The 26,305-nt window shown below is 38.2% G+C and overlaps 2 protein-coding genes across 5 annotated transcripts in view; both read left to right on the top strand.

Moving 5' to 3' along the window:
- The window catches only part of MDN1 (midasin AAA ATPase 1), a gene marked incomplete at its 5' end in the record, with an annotated part of 93,858 nt that extends 70,971 nt beyond the window's left edge, over positions 1 to 22,887 (top strand). For 2 of the 4 annotated variants that reach the window (XM_084284878.1, XM_084284877.1), the window contains 25 exons: positions 834 to 949; positions 2,192 to 2,677; positions 3,136 to 3,362; positions 3,730 to 3,876; positions 4,094 to 4,266; positions 4,644 to 4,805; positions 4,946 to 5,083; positions 6,047 to 6,188; positions 7,055 to 7,227; positions 7,458 to 7,601; positions 8,298 to 8,436; positions 9,001 to 9,326; positions 9,560 to 9,721; positions 10,072 to 10,173; positions 10,367 to 10,568; positions 11,211 to 11,381; positions 12,606 to 12,763; positions 14,548 to 14,637; positions 15,613 to 15,728; positions 16,324 to 16,498; positions 17,166 to 17,239; positions 17,332 to 17,446; positions 18,400 to 18,463; positions 20,284 to 20,426; positions 21,875 to 22,887. In XM_084284878.1, the coding sequence (XP_084141004.1) occupies positions 834 to 949; positions 2,192 to 2,677; positions 3,136 to 3,362; positions 3,730 to 3,876; positions 4,094 to 4,266; positions 4,644 to 4,805; positions 4,946 to 5,083; positions 6,047 to 6,188; positions 7,055 to 7,227; positions 7,458 to 7,601; positions 8,298 to 8,436; positions 9,001 to 9,326; positions 9,560 to 9,721; positions 10,072 to 10,173; positions 10,367 to 10,568; positions 11,211 to 11,381; positions 12,606 to 12,763; positions 14,548 to 14,637; positions 15,613 to 15,728; positions 16,324 to 16,498; positions 17,166 to 17,239; positions 17,332 to 17,446; positions 18,400 to 18,463; positions 20,284 to 20,426; positions 21,875 to 22,063 (4,134 nt within the window). In that variant the 3' untranslated portion in view covers positions 22,064 to 22,887. Of the gene's footprint in view, positions 1 to 833; positions 950 to 2,191; positions 2,678 to 3,135; positions 3,363 to 3,729; positions 3,877 to 4,087; positions 4,267 to 4,643; positions 4,806 to 4,945; positions 5,084 to 6,046; positions 6,189 to 7,054; positions 7,228 to 7,457; positions 7,602 to 8,297; positions 8,437 to 9,000; positions 9,327 to 9,559; positions 9,722 to 10,071; positions 10,174 to 10,366; positions 10,569 to 11,210; positions 11,382 to 12,605; positions 12,764 to 14,547; positions 14,638 to 15,612; positions 15,729 to 16,323; positions 16,499 to 17,165; positions 17,240 to 17,331; positions 17,447 to 18,399; positions 18,464 to 20,283; positions 20,427 to 21,874 lie in introns of all 4 variants that reach the window. The other 2 variants (XM_084284876.1, XM_084284875.1) reach the window with 1 other exon arrangement.
- A 1,173-nt stretch (positions 22,888 to 24,060) lies between these two features.
- LYRM2 (LYR motif containing 2) lies at positions 24,061 to 26,021 on the top strand. The gene is made up of 3 exons (XM_084283791.1): positions 24,061 to 24,115; positions 24,330 to 24,470; positions 25,416 to 26,021. The coding sequence occupies exons 1-3, from the start codon at positions 24,071 to 24,073 to the stop codon at positions 25,494 to 25,496; spliced, it is 267 nt and encodes an 88-aa protein (XP_084139917.1). The 5' UTR covers positions 24,061 to 24,070; the 3' UTR covers positions 25,497 to 26,021.
- Positions 26,022 to 26,305: the final 284 nt, after the last annotated feature.

Genomic DNA, 26,305 nt, shown 5'->3' with positions numbered 1-26,305 from the left:
GGAATCTTCTGAAATGCTGGATTAAAGCTTGTTAGGAGAACAGAATCAGGTTTAGTAGTGTTTATGAAAAATCTGTTCACATTTATAAGTGGCCATAACTGGAGCCTGTGTTTCATACAGAAGGATGCAAAACATTTTCTTGCTTAGAAATTGGCCTAAAAGCATTAGGAGGAACAAATGAGTTCTGACAAATCACCACCACCTTTTCAATATTCCAGGAAACAGGGATCTCTTCCAGATGTTCTTCTCACTGTACTTGACCCCTAGTTTTTTTACGATATAATCTTGTCAAATGGCACAGCTGGTAATGGAATAAAAAGTGGAACCTAACTGTGATAAGTTTTGCTTTTTATTGTGAACATTCATTCTGCACTTTAATTCAGGATCTGTTCATCTGTTAAAAAGAGAGAAAGTAGTTGTCAGTAAATCTGGTAAAATGAATTGTGGAAGCGGTTTTAGCAGTGGTCATGGATTTAAAACTTTAAGCTGGTATCTCCTCTTTGGATTTTACTTATTTATGCCAAGTGACTTTACTTCTGGAACTAAATTCCTGTTAGGAACTGCTGCACTGGAAGTGCAGTTTAATATGTCTGTGTTTGCAGAAACTATTTTTAAATTGTATAGTGGATATATGAAAGATGCAGACAAATGAAGAGAGCTGAAACTAGTAACTATACGTTGTGTGCATTTTAATACTTGTTCACTTAAACCATAACCTTTCAGTCTTCTGAGTGAAGTGGAATGGAGACACAGTCAATGTTGTTGCTTATTCTGCTTATTCATCTAACTGTTCTCTCCTTTCCCTACCACTTCTCCGTACTTATTTTCTTCAGGATCTTGGATTAGGTAGTATTGAGCGATGCAAAGGATTCGCGGCACACCTCCTGCAGTTGCTTGTCAGACAAAGACAGTCTCTTACTGCATTGACAGAACAGTGGATTACGCTGAGGTATTTTGCTTTACACCATGAGTTTTATTTAAATGTTCAGCACAGAATTATTGACAGTAAGCAATTCAGTTTAAGAAAGATGGAAAATGATAAGGTAGAATACAGTCAAATTCTCTCTACTTCCCTATCTCTCCCATCCCCTCAGTTATGCCTAGATAGAAAAGCTTTTTTTTTTTTTTAAAAAAAAAAAAAAAAAAAAAGGTGGTGAGCAGAAAATAAATATTGCTTATCCTGTCTTTTCAGCCAGCGTTTTGGAATCAAAATAATTGGGGAAAACCAAGTTAGGCATGCACAAAGCCTATGAAATACTGTAATTAATTACACTGTTGAATTTACAGATTGTTAAACCTCTCTCATTTAAACCTTTCCTTTTTTGGTATAGTCCTAAATTAATTTTGGCTGCATTCAAGTTTTTTTGATTTGGAGAAAATAAGTAATCTGAATGGCCACTTGGGCCAAAATGAAGAAACCTCAACAACCTAAGATGAAAAATTCTAGAAAGAATTAATACTGTGTTAAACACAACATAGCTGATGTTGTGTTGAAATGCTGAAAGGGAAAGGTGTATAGGAAATCTTTCTTACTTGATGGGATTTATCCCTTACAAGTTTTGCTGCAAATTCCACTGTTCTGTAGGTTTGTGATCATCACTGATGAAATCTATAAAACCCTTTGAATTTGTGTCAAAGATTATTTCCTTTGTAAAAATAAATAAATAATAAAATAAAAATAAAAATCATCACCCCAGCTTTTTGTTTGCAGGAATAGTAAAACTTCTAAAAAGCTAATCTTTAAGATTCTCATTGCAGAACAGATTAATCATTTGTTAGGAACTGTGCCTCTTATACCCTGAGAGAATAAAGGTGTGCTAGAATCCAGTTTGCTTGTATACTGGAGGAAAAATAACATGTCAGATCAGGAATAATAAAAAATAACAGTATCAGATCAGGAATTTAAGGGTTACTGAAATGGGTGATACAATTCTGAGAAATCTCACAAAGCCCGGTTTCCAGGAAGACTCAAACATTCAATGGAGAGAAAAAATTGGTAGCTAAACTTTTTTTTTTTTTTTTTTAAGATTATCATTTTAGTTTTTCCAAGAAGTTTGAGTTCTCTGGGTTCATATTATCTGGAGCTTTTATGAACTTAGTTGGAAGGTTGAACCTTTAAAAGGGGAAGCATACCATAAAACTCAGTTGTGGGGTTAAAGTAATTTTCTTTCCTTTTTTTCTTCCTAACCAGGAGCCTCCTGAGCAGCATCCAAGAGATGGACTCTAGGCTGAGTGCTGACAGAGAATATAATGTAGCATTTCCTCCTCAAGGCAGAGTTCAAGACTGGACTGACAAACTGCAGCACCTTTCCATGCAGTGTGTGATGGTTGTTGAGGAGATGCATTGGTTTATACAATGCTGTCCAAAAGAAGAGCTGATGAAGTGCAGTGACAGTGAAAGGACAGATGTCAAAGCAAACATTTCTCAGGGTTCAGGACCTGAACAGATGTTTGGAAATGTTCTTACGGGAATACCTGACCGAATTCCCTCAGAGCTAAAATACCTGTCTCCAGTAACAGTTGAGCAACTGCCTCCTGGATGCAGGATGAGACATAAGGATCAGGTATGGTTGCAGCTCCAGGCACAGTTAACAACAATGCTGACCTATGTAAAGGAAATGAAAACAGAAGTGGACAAAATAAGACGACAGTCACATGAAAACTTGTTTTATTCCTGGTGAGTTCTACGTCTGCATAAACTGAATCTCTGTGTTGTGTATTCATATGAGATGTGTAGTGTCATCTGAAAAGTGTTTGCCTTTACATAGTTTAAAAAGTATGTTTCAGATGCTCTTGAAGCTTGTTTTTATACACTTTTTTTTAACTGTGGTGTCTGACTTTTTAAACAAGTTTATGTGTCTTGTCTCACTCCCCTGACCAAAAATGGGTTCATCTTAGCTTCTAAGCTTGTCTTTGGTCTCTTGGGATTTCAGCTGATCTGTAGTTAGCTAATGATGTGAATTTCAAAATAAATTTATAGAAGAAAATATTATTAAAAAGAGGCCTGTAGGCTGCCTATTTAAAAAAAAAAAAAAAAAAAAAAAAAGGCATAGACATAAAACGAAAGAAAAAAAGGTTTAATCTTAATCTGAGATGTTCTTTCTTCTATCAGTATTATGGTGTATCTTGTTGCAGGAGAGATTTTGAAGTTTGCACTTCAGCTATGAGCTGTCTACAGGAAGTCTCATCTCAGTTACAAGACATAGAGTCCCTCTTTCATCCAAATGGGGAGGGCAGACAAGCTGCAAATCAGATGGCCCTAATCAAGAGCCTAAAGTATATACAAGAGGAAGTTAATAATGCATCTGCAGACTTCACAACTTGGAGGACACAGCTTCTTGCTTCCATGTCAGACCACAATGGTAAGGACGATCCCCAGCTGATTTTGTAATTTAGGTAAAGATGAAAGAATTCGTTGGTTTGGTTATTGTAGAAGATTGCTTATTTGTTGCTCCTTGCCACGTTCATCTGGATATCTAGAAACACTTAATGAAAGTCAAATTCAGAAAATACAGTCTAAATTTACATGGTGCAATGATGTTTTTCCCCTTTAGTCACTGTTGCTGTGACAGATCTTACATCATAGTAAGTCAAGATTAGTAAGGACATATTATTAAAACTATGTAGCAAAAACTGCATAGTGCTTGTTGTTTTCTTGCATAAAGGAAATATATGAACCAGTAATGAAATGTATTTCTATGTAAAACTGTCTGTGTTATGGTTCAAAAGGAAATAAAGAGTCCAATGAAGAGTTTGTGGAGCACTTCTCAGCACAAGTGGAAACTGTTATCCATGTTGTCCTGTATGCCATCCAGTGTTTGGTAGAGAGAAAACCAAAAGATGGAGAAGAGGAAGAAAAATCTCCAGAGGAAAACGGTAAGTTTGTTAACTTAGTCAAGGGAAGGTAAGAAGGTTTACACTCCACAAACCTAAAAATTCTGGAGCTATATGTCTACCAGAGGTGTCAAGGAAATCATCATTTTAATAGTTAACCATATTAACAGATAGGATGGATATTTCTAGATTGTTTAGTATGACACTCCAGAATGTCAGATTTTATTTCCATCTTTTTTCTTTTATTTTTCAGTCAAAGAGGATGCAGCTTCATTTGACGTGATTAAAAAAGGACATTTAACTAAGCTTTTGGATGAAGATATCTCTGCTGATGTGGATTCCTTGCATGTGCAGAAAGTAATTTTAACAGTTTCAGAACTCATGAAGAGTCTGAAATCTTACGGGGAAGATTACACCTCAGATAAACATAAGGTAAATTGTTTTTCTCAGGAGCTCTTGGCTTAAGGGTCTCAGTAATTGGGAGTTGTCAACTTTGCTGATCAAACGTGCATTGTTTCTTATTGCCCAATACCTTAGAGCTAGAAGCATGAGAGAGATCGTAGCCAAATGTAGTTTTCTTCTGTAGTGCAAAAGCCAGATGTTCCTTTAGTAAGAAGGGAAAGTTTTCGTTTCTGTGAAATGTGAAAGCCGGAAAAGCTCTGGGAACTTTATAGCTCGTATTTAAATGTGCTTACTGATACTTCTGGTTTGAGCATCTGTTTTAAGAATCTATTGTCACCCTCTCTGAGGTGTATCTCAGTATGTATGTAACCATGTTTGACAGCTGGTCTTTGTTTTTTTAACTGCAGTTCTTCAACCAGTCCTGCTATTTGCTGGTGCGTCTGAAGCCCATGCTTTGCAAATATTCAGAGCTTATCCTGTTCTACCTCACTGTTTCACTGGCTTCTCACCGGAGTACTGGAAAATTGCTTTCTGTTCTAACTAGCATTTTTACAGAGCTTGCCCAAAAGGTAAGTTTTTAGAGATAACTATATATATATTGTAAGCATATATTTAATTTATACACAAGTCTTGAAATATCAACTAAATCTAACGATGTCTAAGTCTAAAACTACTACAGAATGACTTGAGTTTCTGTTTGCTTTTGTAGGGGTTTTGTCTGCCAAAAGAATTACTTGAAGATGAAGCTGGAGAGGGAGCAACACAGTTTCACGACTATGAGGAGGGTGGCATTGGAGATGGGGAAGGCAAGAAGGATGTGAGCGACAAAATAGAAAGTGAAGATCAGGCAAGTTTTTTGGTGGAGGGGGAAATAGGGAGGGGAGAGTAAGTAAAATAGAGACTAAATGAAATATATGCTAAACAAAGGCTGTTTCCATTTACTTGCAAATATTTGTTTTGTTTCACTAGCATTTCTTTCTCGAGCAACATTCTTAACTGCTCCACGGTTAAGGAATAAACAGCAGTTTGTATTGGTTTTACATGTATGTCAATACTGGAGACTGGTTTGGGCATGTTACTGAACATATTGTTGTAGGTCTGAGTGATTTTGGGGAGGAATGTGTAGAGTAATGGAAAAAAATACAAAGCTTTAACTCATCTGTGACTTGATTGGAAACAATGACATGCTTGCTTGGAGAGACAGCTGACTTGCAGAAGCTGTACAGTGGGGTTAATGAGTTTACCTGGACCTTCAGGCTGAGAAGGTCTATTTAGAGTTACTGAAACATTCTGTGGTGGCTTTCTGTGAAGTCATGCTGAATTTAGAATGCTGATAAGAGGCACAAGATGGTTGACCTGTCTGGCTCCAAGCTGAACTTTAGAGGCTTAATTCACTTTGCACATATTATGCTTTACTTTTAAGACTAGTAATTTCATACAAGAAATGAAGAGCTGGCTCTAAAATGACCAGAATGTAGTTCAGATAACCTAACACAAGGTTATAGTTAGTCAGAACCCCTTAAAAATATCAACTGGTAGCTTAATGATATAGCTCCTTCTCTTGAACAGATGGGTTGAAGTAAAAATTATCCTAGCTTTAATGAACACACAAAAAAAATAATACTTGAGATCCATGTTAAGAAACAATGGGATGCATTAGATGCTTTAAGTAAAGAAACATTAAATTGCTTTTAGTCTCCCATTCAGGTTGGCTTTTATGTTTGTATATCAACTTAAAAACATTGTGGTGCTTTAAGATTTAATATATAGGCAAGGTCTGTTGTAACTTCTGGTTTTACCTACAATTCAGATAGAAGACTCTTTTCAAAAGGACAAGGAGAAGGAAAAAGAGGATCAAGATTCTAAGCCAGACATTGAAGGAGAAGACAATGCAATTGAAATGTCAGAGGACTTTGAAGGAAAAATGCATGATGGAGAACAGGAGAAAAAAGGTTTGGTTCTTACACAAAGGCAAACTTATAAGAAATGTAATAGATGAATCCAATAATGGTTGATACTTTCATATATTGAAGCATATGCTGAAAAAGTGTTCAACAGAAAAGAGTAGTGTCATTTGTATATGAATCCTAAGACGTTTACAAATTAAATATTTTCTCTCCTCTGTTACTCTGGTGGTTTTGGAACAAAGGGAGTTGGTTCCTTCTTCCTGTTGTAAGGTGACCCATAGATACTTTTAAAAAAAAAAAAAAAAATACTGACTTGGTGGAGCTGTTCACTTACAAAAGAATGTGGCTGTAGTTAACTTAAAAATGTGACTAAGAAAACTATTACTAACTTACAAGCAGTCTCAAAAAAACCACAACTTTGCCAAATGCTATTTTTTCAACTTGCTGTTCACGCAAGTTCTATCACTTTAGAAGGTAACACTTGGAACATCTGAAATTAATGTGACTTACAAACTACAGTATCATCAAGCTACTCAAAAAACTCTTGACCAAGTGCCAAGAATAAGGTCATCAGCAAAGAACAGACATTATAAAACTAATAGAATGGATCTTTCCTCTACCAGTAATGCCAAACATTTGGAAAATGGAGGAGGGAGAAGATAAGGATTGCAGAGATGAAATCATTCATATTTAACACCTGACACTCCTTAGTTTAAGGGAGAGACTGGTGGTCTGCCTGTCCAAAAGAGCACCCCGAACTGTGTAACTAGGCCCCTGCTCTTCTGGGTGTTGGTGCATGTGTTTTTTTTCTGCATGGCTTAATGTATAGGTTGATGAATTTAAGGTGTTAAGTGTGGCTTTTTGTTAGCTTTATCTTCTCTGAACTGAGACACATTCTGAACTGTACACAGAAAATGATGAAAAATCTGATGAGGAGGAAGAGGAGGAGCTGGATAAGCAAATGGGAAATCTTGATAATGCTGAAGCTGATGAGAAGCTGGATGAGAGGCTCTGGGGAGATGAAGATGATGATGATGATGATGCCAGTAGTAAAACAGAAGAAACTGGACCAGGAATGGATGAGGTAAAGAGAAAAGGGAGAAGAATAACAACAAAGGAATTAAACTCTTGAGATGACAAACTAGGAACGTACTTCCTTACATACCTGACTCTTTGGTCTTGGAAGGGCATAATTTGAGGATATCCTAAATTATTTAGTGTTTAGTGTCTTTTTTCTTGTAGGAGTTGTCTTGTTATTCAGACTTTGAGAAGCAGGTAGCATAATGAGTTTCTTCTGGATTTGTTGGTTGATAGGAGGATTCTGAACTTGTTGCAAAAGATGACAATTTGGGTACAGGAACCAAAGATAATAAAAAACAGCCTCCCAAGGATGAAGAAAAAGAGGATCAAACAGAGGATAACGAAAATAAAGAGAAAATCCACGAACAAATTGATGAGGTAAAAATGACTACTTAGAATGTCTTGCTGATGAACTGTATTCTGTTGCTCATGTCATGCATTCCTGAGAATTCGAAATGTTTTTTATGTAACAGTGAAGACACTTAATACATTCAGAAAAGTTAGTTCATTTTGGAGTAAAAAAAAATAAAAAAATAATTCATTATATGTATATTTTCTGATGGATAACTCAAAAGAATTTTTGTTTGAACTAGTCAGAATGTGTAATGGCTTTTAAGAAAGGCTTTACACTGAACTGATACTTTGATGGACAAAGCTAGAAAGTCCTTGTTCTGTTGTGTGTAGCGACAGAAGCATCTGAAGTCAGTGGGACTCATCCCAAAAACCTGACTGTAGTATGTCTGAAGATTCTCCATAGTGTGCAAGAGTGCATTTTCCATGTGCAAGAGTGTAGATTTTGTTCAGATTCTTTTATCTAGGAAAATACTATGAACACGTGATGCTGTTTTGAAGAAGTACCAGTATATGTAGATGCAGTTGCAAAAATTAGTCTTTTCTGCTATTTATAGGTGTGGATGTGTATCATCGAAAATTCATTTTTAATTGATCAAAATGTAATACTGTATTTGGTATTTTTGTGTACTAAAGAATTCACTTGTGGCTTATTTCTCATCTTTGCCTTTCCTCTCAATTACCATGTACCTGTTGTTTTTTTCCTCATTCTTTTGGTTACAGCGTGAGTATGATGAGAATGAAGTAGATCCTTATCATGGCCAGCAAGAAAAGCAGCCTGAAGTTGAACCTTTGGACCTTCCTGATGACTTGAACCTGGAGAATGATGAGAAGAGTGATGATGAGGAGAAAGAAGGTGAAGGTACAGCTGAAAATCTCTACAGATTCCCAGATGAAAGCCAAGTGGAAATAATGGAGGAAGAGTCAGATAATGAGCTTTTCTTCTCTATAAAGAGAAGTGATGGTGGTAGAATTCTATATAACAAGAAACTGCAATTTCAGCTCCACATATCAAAGTATCAGGCTAGAAATCAACATTACAGCATTTTTCTTTACTTGTCTTCAGTGCACGCTGTGGAGCATATTTTCAGATGTTAGCCAAGTGATACATCCTAACTTACTCTAGAAGCTCCTTGTTTCTTCAGTTGTTTTTGGTTTTGTTTTTTTTCCTGATACTTAGAAGAATTTGCACTTAAAATCAACTGACCATCAAATAAAATTAAAATTAAAATGTGTTCTCAGCTACAAACTAATTGCGACACTTAAATTACCTGCTATAGAAAACCATAGATTACAGAATTCTCAGTATTTTTTCTGTAAGATTTTTCTGTTAGGTTGCGTCGGTTTGTTCTGTTTATATCATTAGTATTCACTGTCTCTGTATTTCCCTGAAAGCTTTTTATACATTTCTGACTTTTTAATGCAGAAGAAGAGAATACTTTTGAAATAGATGACAAACCTGCTGACTTAAATGAGGCAGAGAATACAGAAGATCAGAATGAAGAGGATGCCGGTGAAGCAGAAAAAGAGGGAGATCAAAATGCAGAACCTGCTGAAGAAGGCATTTCTGAAGATAAAGAGGAAAAGGAAGATGAAGGAGAGAAAGATGCTGATGATCAAGAAGGAAATACTGAGAACACTGAGGAAGCAGAAGAGGAAGAGTCGCAACCACCTGATGAGGAAAAAAATGAATCTGCTGAAGAGGAGAAAGAGAAGGGAATCCCTGCTGGTGACCAAGGCCTTCAACCTCAGGTACAGAGTAATAAATAAAAGCCTGTATTTTTTTTTTTCCCTGAGACTTCATTGTCCTCTGTTACTTTGAGACAAACTTGATATTGCGGTGGGATGTTAGTAAGAATTTTTATGAAGGTGGCAGATCTGCTTACTATTTATCTGGTGTATTTCTACCTGTATTCCAGTTACTTCCTCGGCCTTCTGCTTCCCCATGCTTTTTAGAATGTTAAAATAAACTGATCTTATTTCAGGCAGAGGAGGACAAAGATAATCCAGAGACAGATGAGCAGATTCCCGAGTCTGAGGAAAGAATGGAGCACGAAACACAAGGGCAGACTGGGCAAGAAAACCTGCAGAGTGACAGTGCTGTAGAACTAGCTGGGGAGGCTTCAGAAAAAGACCAATCTAAAGAGGTAAGCTATGTGGAAGTGTCTGATTAGGAAATGCTCGACCTGTATGTTTTTAAGCTACAATCAAAGAACTGCTGCCATATTTTAAGAAGTGTCTAAGATGCAATTTTAGAACAGCGTTTAGAAATTCACCTAAAAAATGAAGATATCTTCCTAGCAGTGAAGTGTGTGGTAGGTTTAGGCTAATTCTTGGTCTGCAGAACTGTCTTGTCTGCCAGTATTTGCAGTTCTGAGCCTTTCTTCATTAGCACGAGAAGGCTGCACAGCAATTCAATTTAATTTCTAAAATTTGACTACAATGGTTGCTAAATACCTTTTCAGTTACAGTTTCAATTTTTTTGTGTGTGCCTCAGGAATATGGAAGTGGAGCTGCAAGTGCAAATCAATCAGAAGGTCATGAATCCACACGTATGGCCCGGATGGCTTCTGAAAAGCAAAGCAGAAAGAATACACAGGTTCATCTTGTTCTTTTTTTTAGTAATTTTATCTTTTTTTTTTTTTTTTTTTTTAAGTTTTGTACCTAATTTGAATGACTTGATATTAACCAGCAAATACTCAGGTCTGTTTCTCTTTGTTAGAACTCATGTTCTAATCTGTGTTTGTCTGCACCTCACCTGAAGTTCATGGTGGTTGTTTATTTTTTTTCAGAGTTTCAAGAGAAAACCTGGTCAGGCAGACAATGAGCGCTCCATGGGAGATCACAACGAACATATCCACAAGCGACTGAGAACCATAGAATCCAGCAGTGAAGCAAAGCAGAATACAACTCAACCTAAACAAAACGTGGAAGAAGCTGATGCGTTTGAACATATTAAAGAAGGCTCCGAATGCTATGATGCACAGACCTATGGTACGGTGATATTTCTGAGTGTAAAGAGTTGTCATTCTAGAATCAAATCCCAAAGTTCCTATTTGCTGTAGTTTTTTGGGTGGTTTTGTTTTTTTTGATGGTCACATTTAACATTCTTGCTTTGCAAGGCATAACACTATTTCGTTACAATGAATGCTGTCTTTGGTAATCAGGTACAGGCTAATGATAATGTTTGAAAATAGTGCATTCACCCATAAAATGGGATTTTAGTGTGTTAAACCTATTTAAAATCTTTTCTCTCGTTTTATTCATCTCATTTCATTTATTTTGAGGCCCACATTGTTACCACATGTTCAAAATACATAGATTAATGCAACAGGTTCTTTATTCTGTATCAAATGAAGTGGTGACTCTTCAAAAGTATTCCTCTAAACTGACCTTAAATTGTTTTTTATTAAAGTAATGTCTTTATTCTTCAGATTTTCAGAGCAATAGCTCATTGACACAACATGGCACAGCACGGTGAAAGATAAATGTTTTGAGACAATAGCTCAGCTCTGTTGTGAAGTTCAGTAAAACTTAAATGCAGTGGCCTCAAAGTGCTGTAGTTTGTCTCTTTTCTTTGTCACTCTCCTTTTTCCTTCCTCTCCCTCCTTAATGAGTCTTGTTGCCTTTGTATAGATGTGGCTAGCAAGGAGCAGGAGAAACCTATAATGCCTCTAAACGAAAACGAAGAGGGAGATTCTGAAGATGCAGCTATGGAAACAGAAATGCAGAACGATGAGGATCTCACAGCAGTAGACACAGAGGAGCTGAAGCCAGAAATGAAGTCTACTGCCTCTAAAAATCCTGGTATGTTAACTTAAAACCATTATAAACACAAGTGTTAATGTCTATACATGTATGTAGGTATTTACATTTGCATGTAGTGGATACATTCTATAAGATTAAAACATCAATTGGTTTTTCTGCAACAGTATTTTTACTCTGGTCTGGTAACCAGCATTAGCCTTTTTTCTAAATTGGTTAAGTGACGGAGTGGTTTGCTGCTTTCTTTCAAGTTAAAGGTCTCTAATCTTTATGAACTTCTTTGAAGAAGTGAAAACCAAGCATTTTTCCGCAGTCTTAAACACAATTAATGGGCATATAACAATAGATTGCAGTGATACCAGCATCAGCACCATGTAAATCAACTTTTTTTATTTGTAACTTTGGATAAAACATCAGAAAATTGAGGACTGAACAGTATCAGGTGACATAGCACTGTAGTGTCATTGTCTCACTACTTTCTTTCATAAATGGAAAATGAAATAAAAGTGACTGCCTCACACAAGTTTAATTTTGGTGCATTTAAGTAAATGACACTGCAGCCTGGAAGTTTGGATGGTTTTCATACCAAACAACACAAAAGCTGGCTGGAGACAGAAAATGAGTTTTACCAGCCTGAATTTGCCTTTTCCTCTCCTACTCTCTTCAGGTTTAATCTCTTCACTTAAATGTAATAAGAAATTTATGGTACAGGCATACGTGCAAGCAGTTTATTTTTCTTTTCCATGTAATTCTTGCTTTGTTCTTAGAATAATTATTCAAAAATTAAAAAAAATAGTTGTTTAATAGTATAGTATAAACAAGAATAAAAGAAAACCTTTAGTCTGGTCCTTTATTTGTAAATTGAATTCTGATTTAGAGGAAATTTTTCCATTACTGAAGTAGAGAGTAAAAAATGAGATAAGAAAAGATTGTTTTATTTTAAATTATCACTTTGTGAACGTTCTTAATTCTTTTCTTCCTGTCACTTGCTCAGAGAGGCTGTGTAGGTTGAAAAATGTACGTCACTAATGGAATTTTCAAGCATTAAAGATGTGTTCACTAGCACTTGGTTTGTTTTGCAAAATGGTTTATGTTCTTTGAGTTGCAAGGTCTTGTATTCACTCTGTTCCTCTGTCTTAATATTTGTGCACTTCTCTTAAAAAAAAATAATGCCTAAGCATTATGAAATATTGTGAGAGACTTTGAAAAGAGTCGAGATGCAATAGCAATTGCTGTATTGTGTGATCCACAATTTTGTGATTGTAGGACCAGGTGAAGTGGAGCCAGAGATACAGAATTTTGACTCTGAAGATGCCAGTGACTCTACAACAGAAAAGTTACCAAAAGCAGATGAAGAAAAACCAGAGAGAAGCAAGGACTCTACCATACATACAGCCCATCAGTTTTTGATGGATACTTCCCAGGTATGATACTTAATGCATCTTCTTACCAGTACAGGAACTGCCTGTTTTCATTGACCTGAGTTAATGACACTCTGTGAATACTGAAGTTTAGAATTGCTTTGATTCAGATAACTCAGCAGCGTGCTTTTCTTTAATAGCAAATGAAAAGTAACACAATACCTACTGTTGTATATGCAGCTGAATGATGCATTTAAAATGGAAATTCTTCCACATCCTTAGTAGCAAGATCCAATCCTCACTCCTAAAAAAGAAACCTTTTGTTTGTAACTGAGAACTGTTTTGCCCAGCTGAATCTCCTGATAAAATGTTTGAGTGGAGCAGAAAGCAGTAGGTGAGGGTGTGTGACCTTAAGATAAAAAAAGGGTTCAGAATGATGAGACAGCTATGTGTCAATGACCCTAAAATACCACTTTGGAGAAAAAATTACCTTCAGTTTCATCATTGCAACACACTGCTTCCTTAAAGCTAATTGCAAACATTCTGGAACACTTGCGAGCCTTACATGAGCTTTGCAATTAAAAAATACACTGTGACAGCCTAGATCATCTTCCTAGATCTTTGTACAGCACAGTTTTCCAATTGATATTGGTAGCTGTAAAAAGTGCATTTTATCATAGGGTTATGGCATAGAAGCAGCTGGTGGTGCATACCCAGTTGATGAAGAATTAATACTTCTAGTGTCTGTTTTTTAGAAGTACAGAACGTCCACTCGTAATAGTGTGCCCAGAGTATGTACTTTGAGGGAAGCATCTTACTGTTTCTACACACGCCATAGAAAGGTGTTCCTATATGCATTGTGTGTCGGCTAGACCTGATATTTCTACCTTAGTGCTAAATGTGAAATGATAGCCCTTTGGGAAGAGGCTGCTGAAGTGTGTTCTGCTTCTGTCAGAATAGATAGGTGCTGCAGTTGATAGGCAAAACCTCAAACAGGAGGGGGAGCTGTTGCAGCATCACTTCAAGAGTAAAGGAGAAACTTTGCTGGGGGAGAAGTGCAAATCTCATCTTTCAGCAGGTGAGGGAGAGGGAAGAAGCCCCCCTGCACGTACATTCTTCCTCCCTTCCTCAAACCTGCAGTAGGTGACAAGTGGGATTGTTGCTGCTTCTAAAGGATTTAAGTTGTTGATATTGTTGAATTCGCATTCACAGGCTTATTTTTCTTAACCCAGTAAACCTGTGGGTTATGCAGACCATACATGTCTGCTTGTCTAAGTTATGGTTTTAAAAGTAAGGAACAGAAGTCGCTGAAATAACAAAAAAAGTTAAAGAAATGTAATACAGCTTAGGTACCATTCAACAGAGTGGTTTATCAAACAGTAAGTGCTGGCATGTGAAGAGGAAGGTGTCATTCAATCCTTTTGAAGTGGTTTGAATGATGATTTTTTAAAAAATGTAATTAACTGAAAAATATTTTATTTTGGAAGATAACAGCCATGTAATATTAGTTTGATCTCCATTATACTGACACTAGATCTGGTGTTTGGCAGGATAGTTCATTCAAATCGTCTTGTGGTTCTGTACTTGATTATTTTCAATGTCTGTATAGAAGTGCCTAGCTTTGTTTATAGGTAGGTATTTGGGGGGGGGGGTATTTGTACTTCATGTACATGGAAGCTAACAAAAAAAGAGATTTAAAATGAAATCTTCAAATCTTTCAGGTGTTTTTGTGTCTAAAGGAATAAGAACAGTGCACTTTTCCTGTTCTATAGTTTGCTGAGGTTTGGGGACTGGCAGATACATGAACTTATTTTACTGTCTCATAAATCTTGTAACTACACTTCTAGCACATCGTTAGAGATCCTGAAGAGCTGAGAAAGGAACTTGAAAGGCAGTTGGAAGCTTGGCAAACACAGCAGCCTGGAACTCCAGAGGAGGTTAGTGACCTCATTTTAGTGTCGACTCTGTCTTAAGAACCCTACAATTCATTATTTTATATTGTTTTACTGCTGAAGTGTTGAGGAAGTCAAGCAGGCTGGAATCTAAACATTCAAAATGGTGTGATTTAAATGCTGGGTTTTGTTATGTTTAACTTAGCTAATAAAACAAACAAAACAACAGTGTTCTTAAAGCAGGGTCATGTTTCAGATCTTTTTTTGAACGTGCTATCTGCAGAAAGTTACTCTGTTGATAACTTCTAAAACTTACATCATTAAAAACATTTTTCTTGGCCCTGCCAAGCTCCTTCCATTTTGAATTATCACCTGTAGTTAAGTGCTGGATAAAGCTTTCACAAAATTATGATTAACACGAGCTGCCTTCTTCAGTTGCAGTGGTGGAGTTTGAGTAAGAGAACCAGAATCTGGTGGTAGATACTTACTCTGACTGTCCTAGTCATGAATAATAAGCCATGTTTGGAAGTCATTCCTGAATGAAATTGCCAGTGTAAAGACTTCATCATTTTGCTGAATTATAATTAATGTTATTTGTGAGGGCTGAGAGAGAACCTTTATTGTAGAATCATTTAGGTAGGAAAAGACCCATTCATCCCTCCAGCCATCATGTAACGGTACCAAGTCTACCACTAAAGCATGTCCCCAAGCACCCCATGCCCATGGCTTGCCTTCATGCAGTGTGAACTACCAGATGGTAGCCACTGCAAGATTTTCCTGTATCAGCAGCAATGCCCAAGTTCCTAGAGGAGCAGTCCTCGTGCATTGCGGTTTTGTAGCAGCAGGGAACGTTCTTATTCGAAAGCAAATTGTTGTCCTTACGTTTGTAGACCCCTGTATAGTTTCAGCTGATGCTACCTCCTCCTTGGTACACAGAGGTTTGTTTTTCTTTCAGGCGGTGCTTCCCAACTTTTTACATAATTCACTTTTTATTTTTTTCTGTGATGTACGATGTTGTAGGAGAAGGAGGCAGCCCAGTTGTGGCAGAGGTATTTAGTACTGACAGCTCCTCTGTCACAGCAGCTTTGTGAACAGCTACGGCTCATACTGGAACCCACGCAGGCAGCCAAGCTGAAGTAAGTTGGGACTTTTCTGAAGTTTTTTTAAATGCCTTTTGGGGGGGTATTTTGTATCTCTACAGTTAAAGTTCTTATTTTAGCAATTATTCCTCTTTGCAAATGCCTTAATTTTACTTCTGTATCGGAACTTCAGGTTTTTTATGAAACACAAATGTGATGTAGTGGTAAGTACTTATCCTGAGGATACTGCCTCCTATATTTTTTTTCTCCTGTGCAGCTGCTGATCAAACCAACTTCAACCTGTGAAATGCTGTTGAGTCACAGATGTTGTTAAATGTCAGAATGTAAATTGTATTGTTGCAAAGTGGAGGGGTCTAAATGCAACGTCTTCCATTTTAGGTACCTAGGTTTAAGAACTTTTAAGAGCACAGAACATCAATCTTGTATTAGAAATACGGGCATTTTATTTTGTTTTATTTTTATTTATACCTAAATACAGATACTCAAAAATAGTAATTCTTATTTGCTTATTTTACTTAATTTCCTAAAATATTGCAAGTATTTTGCTACATATGCTGCATATGTCAGGATCTCTGGAATGAGGTATTTATTGATAAGCTCTGTAACTATATTTTTCTTTCTTAACTTTCAGAGGAGACTACAGAACAGGGAAAAGATTGAACATGCGCAAAGTGATCCCCTATATTGCCAGCCAGTTCCGGAAGGATAAGATCTGGTTGCGAAGGACCAAGCCCAGTAAACGACAGTACCAGATTTGCTTGGCGATTGATGATTCCTCTAGTATGATAGACAATCACTCTAAACAGGTAAAAACAAACAGATAAACAACAAAAAACACTTTGGAAGGACTATAAAGAGACTATCCCTGGCTGATGCATATGTCAGCAGCTCACCTATTTCATGCAGAAGTGGTGGCTGTTGGAAAGCTGGCTGGTGGTTCTAGGGCAGTTATTTGTCTGATCCATGGGCTCGAATTCTTGTGACTTCATGCCTAAGAGACTTGTTGCTAAAAGGTCAGTGAAATTTAACTGAAAGGAGAAGATAATAAACTCATTAGACAGAGGTCTGCATATCCACTGGGAAATTATTTTTGTAGTTTTCTTAGTTGTCTTAGCTATGTAGTTCATGGGGGGGGGGTTAAATATTAGTTCATTATAGCTCTCATGTAGGTCTTCATGAAAAATGCATGTTTCCTCCAAAATAGTTACTTCAGTCTTTATTTCCCTAGCCTGTCCAAAGTGGTCTAAATCTAATCTGCTGTCTAAATCAGTCAGCAGAAGTCTTCAAGTAGAACTAGTGTATTTTTATGTCAATGACTATCTCACATAAATATAACAGGAAAAAAGATAAGCAGCCCCTTCACTTATTTTACTAGATACTGAAAAATAGTTTCAGTAACATTTTTCGTATTGAATACTGAACTGAGAAAAACTTGCAGTACCCTATTTTTCATTTAACTTCCTTCTTTCACAGCTTGCATATGAATCCCTGGCAGTTATTGGGAATGCACTGACTCTTCTAGAAGTGGGACAAATTGCTGTGTATAGGTGAGTTTCTTTAAAATATAGACACTTATCTTAAAGAGTTTTTAGAGCAGAATGCAAGTACTGGTTTCACACTATAACTTTTTTCTCTAAAGCTTTGGAGAGACTGTTCAGCTGCTGCACCCCTTCCACGAACAGTTCAGTGACCAGTCGGGGACACGGATATTGCGCCTTTGCAAATTTCAGCAGAAGAAAACAAAAATAGCTCAGGTACGCAAGAATGCCTCCAGGACACCAGGCTTGCAAATTCTCTCCAGGCCAAGACATCAGCAGCTTGGTGGTTTCATGATTGCTTTAACCTGTACCGGTTGTTGATATTTAAGTGTGTAATAACTCATTAGGTAACAACGAGTTATCACATGATCTGGTGAAAGTAGATTTTTTTCTCACTCATATTTCTGATTTATGTCACCTTCATCTTTCTCTGTGCCAGGTCACAAACATTTCTGGGTATAAGCTCTCAGTCTTACTCTTGTCTGTGCCGCAGTGACAAACCACCTAAGTTTCTGGGAGCTTGAAGATTTATGTCTTGGATTCCAGGAAGAACAACAGCTTTGTTTGTCAGCCTGTATGTTTGTCAGACTTGGCTGCTTCCTGAAGAAAATAACTTTCTGTAGTATTACTTCCTGGATTTCTGCAAAGTTTTCTGCTTTTAGGAAGGTTTTTGTACTCTTACCTTTCCAAATTTGAAGATGATGTTCTGTTAATACTAAATGAAAAAGTAGAGACCAAAATAGCTCAAATGTAATCTTAGAAATAGCAAAATTGGGAGTATTTGACAGCTGATGTCTTATTAATGGAGAATATGTGGCTAGATAAGTTTGTTTCAAGTCAAAGTCAAAGAAGTTCAGCCTAGAAATAGGGTGTATTTTTTTTAATGATGTCATTAATCACTTAAGCAGTTTACTGAAGTTTTGATGGCCTTATTAGCAATGAAAATTTTTAAATCCAGATCGAAGGATTTTCTAAAGATTCTCTAATTCAAAAGCATGTACTGAATTCAAACAGGAGTTAATGCAAGAAAATGCCAAGGAATGCATCTGTGTAGGTGGTCAAGCTAAACTATCTCGGCATTTAAAATACAGCAATGTGTTATTTAAAATGTTATCATTCCTATGTTTAGTATTTTATAAGGTAACTTTTATCTTATGTTTCTTCTGCAGTTTCTAGAATCATCGTCGAATATGTTTGCTGCAGCACAGCAGCTGTCTCAAAATATTAATCCTGGTGAGTGTTTTTATTAGTATGTTTGCTGCTGAGGCAGCACAATGTCCCAGAGTCACTACAGCCCTAGAGTAATACCTTGGCAGAAAGACTGGGATGACGCAGAGATGTCATTTGCCTTAGGGCTGCTTTGGGTTTTGCTTTGTCAAAAGGAATGTTTGGTTAAAGTTTAGCTCAGACCCCAGAAGACGCCTACCTCATATCAGTCAGTAGTTCACTGAAATTTTGTTTAAAACTTTTTAAAAAGGTGCGCTTTGCCGTACCCTGTTGGGTCGTGTTTCCAGATCATGTTTAAGCCCTAGACAGTGTCTGCTTTCTGGCATCATCCAGCCTCCTAGCAGCCTGAAATCCCTCGACATTTCTAGTCTTGACCTCAGCACTTTCTGTGAGCAAGAGCTTGACTCCCATAGGTACCCAGAAGCGTGCTTCTGAGGAGGGTACGGGTTTGCCTCCTTCATGTCTTTCACTGTGATGCAGACTTTGGTCATGAGCTGCTTGAGTTTCCAGGAAAAGCTGGGAGGCTTCTTACCTCATGCCTGACCCACAGTTAGAGTAGTTACCACTTTATGGCTGACCCACAATTAGCCTAAGAGACTGCCTTGTGCTCGTTAGAAGCTTATCATGGTGACACCCATATTTTCAAAAGTTTTTTTGTTAAAGTACTCCAAGAAGTGGGCAGTCTAGGATTTATAATCCGCGGCTGCTGGGATATTCTGAGTGGGGGCAGCATCCTGTCCTGGGGAGTTAGGTCAGAGTGCAGCAGCAAGCCCCAGAATCAGGGAAGCTAGCAGGAGAAAAGGCAGTGGAATATATCATCCCTCTTTGTAAAAAGAGCAAGCACTGTCTGCAGAAAAGGAGGAATGTTCTGCATCTCTCCCTAGATATTATGCTTAGGGGGATGAGAGGGAGGGGCTGTGACTAGTTACTGTAATTTCCATTGTCATTAAAAGATAGTAGGCATATAACTTAGGTAGAATACCTCTTTAGAGGGATATATCTCTGGCTCCAGAGGCAAAGTGAGCAAGTAAAATGTCTCTAGCAAAATGATTAGTGCTGAGGAACCCAGCATTTGTGCTGGGTATGTGTCAGGGGGGTTACTTCAGACTAGCTCGTGTGGTCCCAAGTCCTGAATGCCTGGTAGTGGTTGCCTTGGCTGCGCCTCCGGAGCCTGTCTTTTGGTTTAGTTTCATCCGAAAGTAATTCCTTCTGTGTGCTCCAGTATTGCTTTGTGAGGTGAGCCAAGCCTGGTAAAGAGAAGACACTATGGAAACCTGTCTCAAAGGCATAGTCTCACTGTGCTGTGTTCCAAAATGAAACGCTAATATAGGTGTGTCCATAGGTTCCTGATATTGGAGGAGTAGATTTGGACTCTTCCCATTTCATTGCAGCAGCTGCAACTTCACCAAGGCTGGACTCTTAAAATCCAGCCAGTATTGAACTCCTAGGCACCTACCGGGCATGAAAGAGAAGCCTATGACTCAATTCCTTATGCATATTTCATGCATTTTTGTCTTTCCTTGTGATGGACAGTTATTTTTTTGTTGTTTTTTTACCAGTTGATCTCAATGGTTTCATAGAGTGGGGAAAAAAAAAAAAAAAAAAAAAAAAAAAAAAAAAAAAAAAAAAAAAACAGATGTCTTTGACCCACCTGTATCTGCAACTTAATGTTAACTCATAGAATTCTACTTGATAAAGACTTAAGGAAGTTAAGAAAGCTCTGGGGATTTTCTCATTATAGCCACAAAACTAATAAAAAATAGTCTGTTTGCCTTTTAAATGCCTTACTCTAATTTACTGGATTTTTATTTTTTTCTGTGCTCAAGAAACAGCACAGCTGCTTTTGATTGTATCTGATGGAAGAGGACTCTTCTTGGAAGGCAAGGAACGAGTGACAGCAGCAGTCCAAGCAGCTCAGAATGCCAATATCTTTGTTATTTTTGTAGTGTTGGACAATCCTAATTCCCGGGTAAGTCAGTGAACAAGGGAAAAGTGTTCAAGTGCTGTGTGAAAACCAAAGCAAATCTTTTTCTTGTCTTTGTAGTGCTTTAGAGCTATTTCATCTTTTGCAGAGGTCAAAGGTATTTAGGCCAGCTTCAGTTTTTCATGTGTGAAATATTGTAGGATTTCTTCCTATTTTTATGTTTATCCTCTTTAGTGTTTAGAAACACACAAAAAAAGCTTCCATGTCACAAAATCTAAATCGGAACTCTATCTTAAAGTATAGTGGCTGTAGATTTTCTTCTCCAGAGAAGTAGCTAGCAGGCTGGTAAATCCAAAGTTTCTGTAACCATGGAATCACAGAACGGTTTGGGTTGGAAGGGACCTTAAAGATCACCTAGTTCCAGCCCCCCTGTAGGCCTCCTTTAGGTACTGGCACGCTGCTGTAAGGTCATCCCAGTGGAGCCTTCTCTTTTCCAGGCTGAACAACCCCAGCTCTCACAGCCTGTCTTCACAGGAGAGGTGCTCCCAACACCTTTATCATCTTCGTGGCCCTCCTCTGGACTTGTTCTATATCAGTGACCTTCTTGTGCTGGGGACCCTAAGGGATGCGTTCTTCTGCCTCAATTTTGATAGAACATGATCTTTTCTGACAGCAGTTTCCACTTGATATGACAGCAGGAGCCAGTATGAGATTAAACAAGGGACATAAAAGTGTGTGCGAGTAGTGCCTGAGTTGAGAAAACTGGATAGAATATTTAGTAGCTGGAAAAGAAGTGTTTCTGGGAGCTTTTCAGGGAGACTCTAATAAGTGAACGAAGTTGAGTTTCACTTTGAATTATGTGGTGAAGATTCTAATTTTGTAGTTCAAATTTGCTTTTTATACCTTTTTTTCATAGAAAACCTAACAACTATTTCTGATAAGCTGTTACAATACTCTGATTATACCTAATCTAGTTACTCTGGCAAGCTAAAATTCTGGGCAGTGAAATGTCCTTTTCCCAAGGGTTATTAATTTTCTGAGCTGCTACACTTGAGCAACTAAGTTCCTTTACAAGCAGAATTTGTGTTTTTTTTAGTGTTGAAATTAAAAACATTGCTAAAGAATCCTGTTGCATTCAGTCACTGCATAAATGCAAGTTGAATTTTTAGCCTTAAAATGCTTACAGATTACAGTGTTGGGTAGGCACCAAATGCACAAGGAAAGTGATAACAGTAAAATAAAGTTATAAAATACTAAGGAAGGCAGGATTTCTTTATGGAAATTGGTATTGCAGAAGCTTGATTAAAGCTCTTTTGTTTAAAAGGGCAAAAATATTTAAGAGCTTTGTGTTCAGCTTTTGACTTGATTTACTGTTGAATATTTGTGCCTTTCAATATTAAAACTTAACCTTTAACAGACGAGAATTATAAAAATTTGAAAAACAGAATAACTGATGTGTGTAGTTGTGTAGTCACGTGAGTTCTTTTTTACAGGATTCCATCTTGGACATTAAAGTTCCTATATTCAAAGGACCTGGAGAATTGCCTGAAATCAGATCTTACATGGAAGAATTTCCATTCCCATTCTACATGATCCTTAGGGATGTGAACGCGCTTCCAGAAACTCTCAGTGACGCACTCAGACAATGGTTTGAACTGGTGACTGCCTCGGACACTTTGTAGACTTTGTAGACAAAACGAATACCTTATTGCTGCTAAACTGCTGAAATACATGAAACGACGTTTCATCGGAGGGTTCCTGAGGTCTCTTTTTAAGTAGGATTAACATACAAGAGCTGCCCTCTGGCAGCCAGACAGCCTGAGAACAAAATGGTTTAGGTGTATTCTCCCATGCGGAGATTATGCAATGGTGAGATGGTGTTTTTTCATTGCTTATTACGTAAATGATGTAAAACTTTCTTCAGTTTCTCTTGTATTACTTTTTTTTTTCTTTTAAGTAATAAGTTATTTGTAATGTTCAAAGAGGTAAAGTTATTCCTACTCCTCTCTATTGCAATAAGAAAAATCAGTCTTGCTTCTTGGAAGGCATTTCTGTGTTAGAAGTACTTGAGCTGTCTTGCAAAAAAGTTCTCGTTAGCTTCACCCGGATGGTTGGCCACCTCTTTGGGAAGGGGTGAGGGAGGAAATGGGTGAAGGTTTTAAGCAACCAAATAAAAAAAAAAATAAAAATTAATGGTTCAGATGGTTTTAAGCAACCAAAAAAATTAAGTACTTGAATACTTGAAACTGTTCTGCAGTTAAACGCATTCAGTTGAATTGTTGCTGATTTTTGGCTGATAATATCATCAGGGAGTTTGATGAATAATGCCATATAGTAATCCCTGTGTTATCAGTTTACACTGTGAAGTTTGCCCCAGTGTCCAAGGCAGACATTGAGGACATGTTTCATTAAGGAGATGTCTTAAAGCATGGACATGATTTTTCATTGCAGAAGCTATGCATATTATATAGTAGGCTCTAATAAAAAGAGGTACCACTGTTTGTAATCATGCTGTCTGTCTTTTTTGTTAATTTATTCAAGCTTTGATCAACTGGATTTTCCACATGGAAGTAGACAGCATTCTCTAGCAGTGCACAAATCTGAATTTTCATGTGAAAATGTATCCTGGTTAATGTAACTTCAACATCTCTTATGAGGATATGCCAGCATGGAGCTTTGATTGGTGGTGGTCTTGTCTTTTGACTCCTCCCTGGTCTGTTTAGACAGTGAAAATGTGCGGGAAACTTGTTTAAATACGTCTACTCTACATCCTTTATATACAGAAATTGAAGGTGTCCAATCCAAAGCGTGGTGCAGGAGTTGATCAGAAAATAGATGGAAAATGGATGTGTTACCAAGGATGTGATTTGTTCTCTTTGCTGTACAGATAGAAAAATCTCAACCAAAGTATCACGGTTGCTGTTTTGAGATGCAGCTGTGCCAAGCCCCTGAGATGCGAGATAGATCAGGAGAGTTTTCTCACCTTACCTTTGTGGCTGTACCAGAGCTTTGCTCCACTAATACACGATGAGCAAATTTCAGAACAGAAAACATATCAGGGGAGTGATGTCCCCTCAGAATTTAAATGTCAGGTACTATATAATATCCCTGTAAGGTTATGTAGGTCTCTTTTACACAAATATGTTACGCATACAAATGTACAAATGGTTTGGGAAATTTAACTGTGGAAATAGATGTTTTTACATCATGAGGAAATTGTCTGGGCTGCATTGCCATTTCAGATGTATCCTGAGTACTTGTAGTAGGGAACTCGAGGAAAATATATTGGGAAGGGAAACAAAATAAAAATAAATAAATAAATAAATAAAAACACAACTTACCTACTTTTCCTAAAGAGGGCAAGGACACTGACTGTAAGCTATAATTTCCTAAGGGCTTATTTTTGGCACAGATGACTGCAGCCTGAGCCACGCTTTGATCAACAATGCTCAGAGCACAGTCAAACGCTTACACAAATCTCCTTTATTTCTCCGTACTTAGCGCAGGGTTCGCACTGTACTCGGCACAAGCGAGCACGAAGCCACCCCGGGCAGCCGCCCCCTCAGTTCCCCCTCAGTTGTTTCGCTCTTTTCGCCCGCCCCCGGCCGGCGGCAGCAAATGGCGGCCGCGGGGCTCCTCCCGCCGGGGCGGGCCCGGCGCTGAGGGCGCTGGAGGCGGAGCCGCGCAAGATGGCGGCCGGGCGGCTGCCCCCCGGGGCGCTCACCCTCAGGCAGGTGCGGGCAAAATGGCAGCGCCTGAGGGGGAATTTCCCTCCTCGCCCGGGGCTGGGTGGCGGGGCACACAGCAGGGAACCACCGCTTGGCGTGTTATGGAGGGAGGTGCGGGGCGTGGTGGTTATTTCTCCGGGCAGGACGGAGCCGCTGGCAGCTCGGCTCCTGGTGGCGGGGCCGGGGCCGTGGCGGCGGGCTGACGGCTGTGTGTTGGCAGTTCCTGAGGCGGCAGCAGGTCCTACAGCTCTACAGGAGGATCCTCAGGGCCCTGCGGGACGTCCCCGCCGAGGCAGATCGCCGCTACCTGCAGGAGTGGGCCAGGGAGGAGTTCAGAAGAAATAAGGATGCTACGGAGGAGGTGAGGAGGGGACATGGGCGATCCCAAGCATGCTGCCTGTGGAGCGCTGCGCGCTGCGTGCTGTGCTTGGCCCCCTGGTTTTGTTCTGGGGGTGGCACATCGAGGCTCGTAAGGAGTCTGCTGTGACTAATTTCTCTTACGAGGTATTTCTGTGGAGAAATACTTAAGCATCTCTGGATATCATCCTTACTTCATGGGGGTAGTAGTTCTCTGATTGCCAGATAACATCCTGGGATTAAGAAGCTAAAAACCCAACAAATCCTGCTTGCCTAAATCAAGAATCAGAAAACAAAAAATGCATTGAATAGCATGATAATAATCTAAACTTATCAATGCTCAGGCTTTTTTACAGCTTATTTTTTTAATCTTTAGTTTCATCTATATTTAAGCCAATAAAAATGCAATTGGATTTCCGTACTTATGAGCCTGAATTGCAGAAACCTTCTTATTTCTCCCGTCTTTTGTCCTTTGCTTTCTAGTTTGTTTCTTTTCCTAACCAGTGCTCAGGGAATTGGTGGGTGAGTTATGCAGACAAAGCATAAGAATGCTTAGAAAATAACGTTGATGGAAATATCTCCTTGTTCTGTTAAACATCTGCCTTCATAATGCCAGGAAGTAGTTGTCACGATATACTTGCAAAGGTAGCAGATACAGGCATAAAAAAAAAATACTACTAGGAGTTTGAATCGAGTCCAAATCTGAGTTTTAAAGCAAAGATGTAACCAACCCCCAAACACATTGTTAAGGAATTGGATAAAATTAATTACTTGGTGTTTTTTTTTTTTTTTTAACCATGTCAGCAACTATAGTGTTACTGTACATGCTAGAAATAGATCACAACAGTGCTGGTAAGAAGCTGTGCATACTTCAATGTGTTAAGGTATGTGCACTTGCGTAAAACCTGTGTGCATGTGTTTGTTCAGTAGCCTCAATTTTGTTTTACAGGATGCAATTAGGATGATGATCACTCAAGGCAATATGCAACTTCAGGAACTTCAAAGAACACTTAAGCTGGCAAAATCCTGAGTGTCATTTTTTTGACAGCTGGACTTTCATCTGCTGAAAACCAGAATTTGGTTACAATAGCAGGCCTTGATGACATCCTGGTAATCTTTGAAGATGGAATCTACCACAGTGGGATTTTGGTTTGTTTGGTTTTGTTTTTTTTCATCCCTTTCTTCTCGACTTGGTTATTCTTCCACATGGGAATCACTCAGACACAAAAGACCCCGAAGAACTGAATGGATGTTGTAGCAGGTGCTGCAGGAAAAGCAGAAAGCCCCCCAGATTACAACAGCAGTGTGTTGCTGGGGAAATAGAAAACGAATATAAACCCGATTATTTTGTCTGGTTCCTACTGTGGTGCGTCTAAGTGGTAACACTTGGCATGGTAGAGGAACAGCTGTTACCACCACAAGTATTTTTTTTCCTGAATTTAGAAAGAAGAAGCATTTGGGATAAATAATTGTGTCTAAGAAAATAAAACGTTACATTAAAAAAAAAGTTTTTAATGTAGATGTTGATTTTCAGTTACAGCTGAATAAAACTTAAAAAGCCACGTCTGTATGTATGACAATGAATGAGAGATTTTTAGCCCCGGGAATGGTTATTCTCATGTTAATAGGAAGTATCTTGAAGGTAGTATCAAAAAATCAATTTAAGGCAGAATTACAAATAGGAAATAACTACTTTTAATTTGTGTAGTTTGAAAATGCCTTTACCTCCCTGAATTGCAGCGTATCTTTTATTTTCCTCATATAATTTACTAATGAAAATGCCAAGGTGCAGCTGGGATTTTCTCGACATAAGTAGCTGGACAGCAGTAGATATTCCTC

This window comes from Netta rufina (genome assembly GCF_964035555.1).
Source record: "Netta rufina genome assembly, chromosome: 3".
Taxonomy (NCBI): domain Eukaryota; kingdom Metazoa; phylum Chordata; class Aves; order Anseriformes; family Anatidae; genus Netta; species Netta rufina.
Note: the sequence above shows the minus strand (reverse complement) of the source record. Positions and strands in the feature narration are given on the sequence as shown.

What these genes read in the sequence shown, in the direction of transcription:
- LYRM2 (XM_084283791.1), top strand. Translation starts at nt 24,071, where the DNA reads ATGGCGGCCGGGCGGCTGCCCCCCGGGGCGCTCACCCTCAGGCAG. An exon ending in GGGCGCTCACCCTCAGGCAG is followed by an intron (nt 24,116 to 24,329) that starts GTGCGGGCAAAA and finishes GTGTGTTGGCAG; the next exon opens with TTCCTGAGGCGGCAGCAGGT. An exon ending in ATAAGGATGCTACGGAGGAG is followed by an intron (nt 24,471 to 25,415) that starts GTGAGGAGGGGA and finishes TTTGTTTTACAG; the next exon opens with GATGCAATTAGGATGATGAT.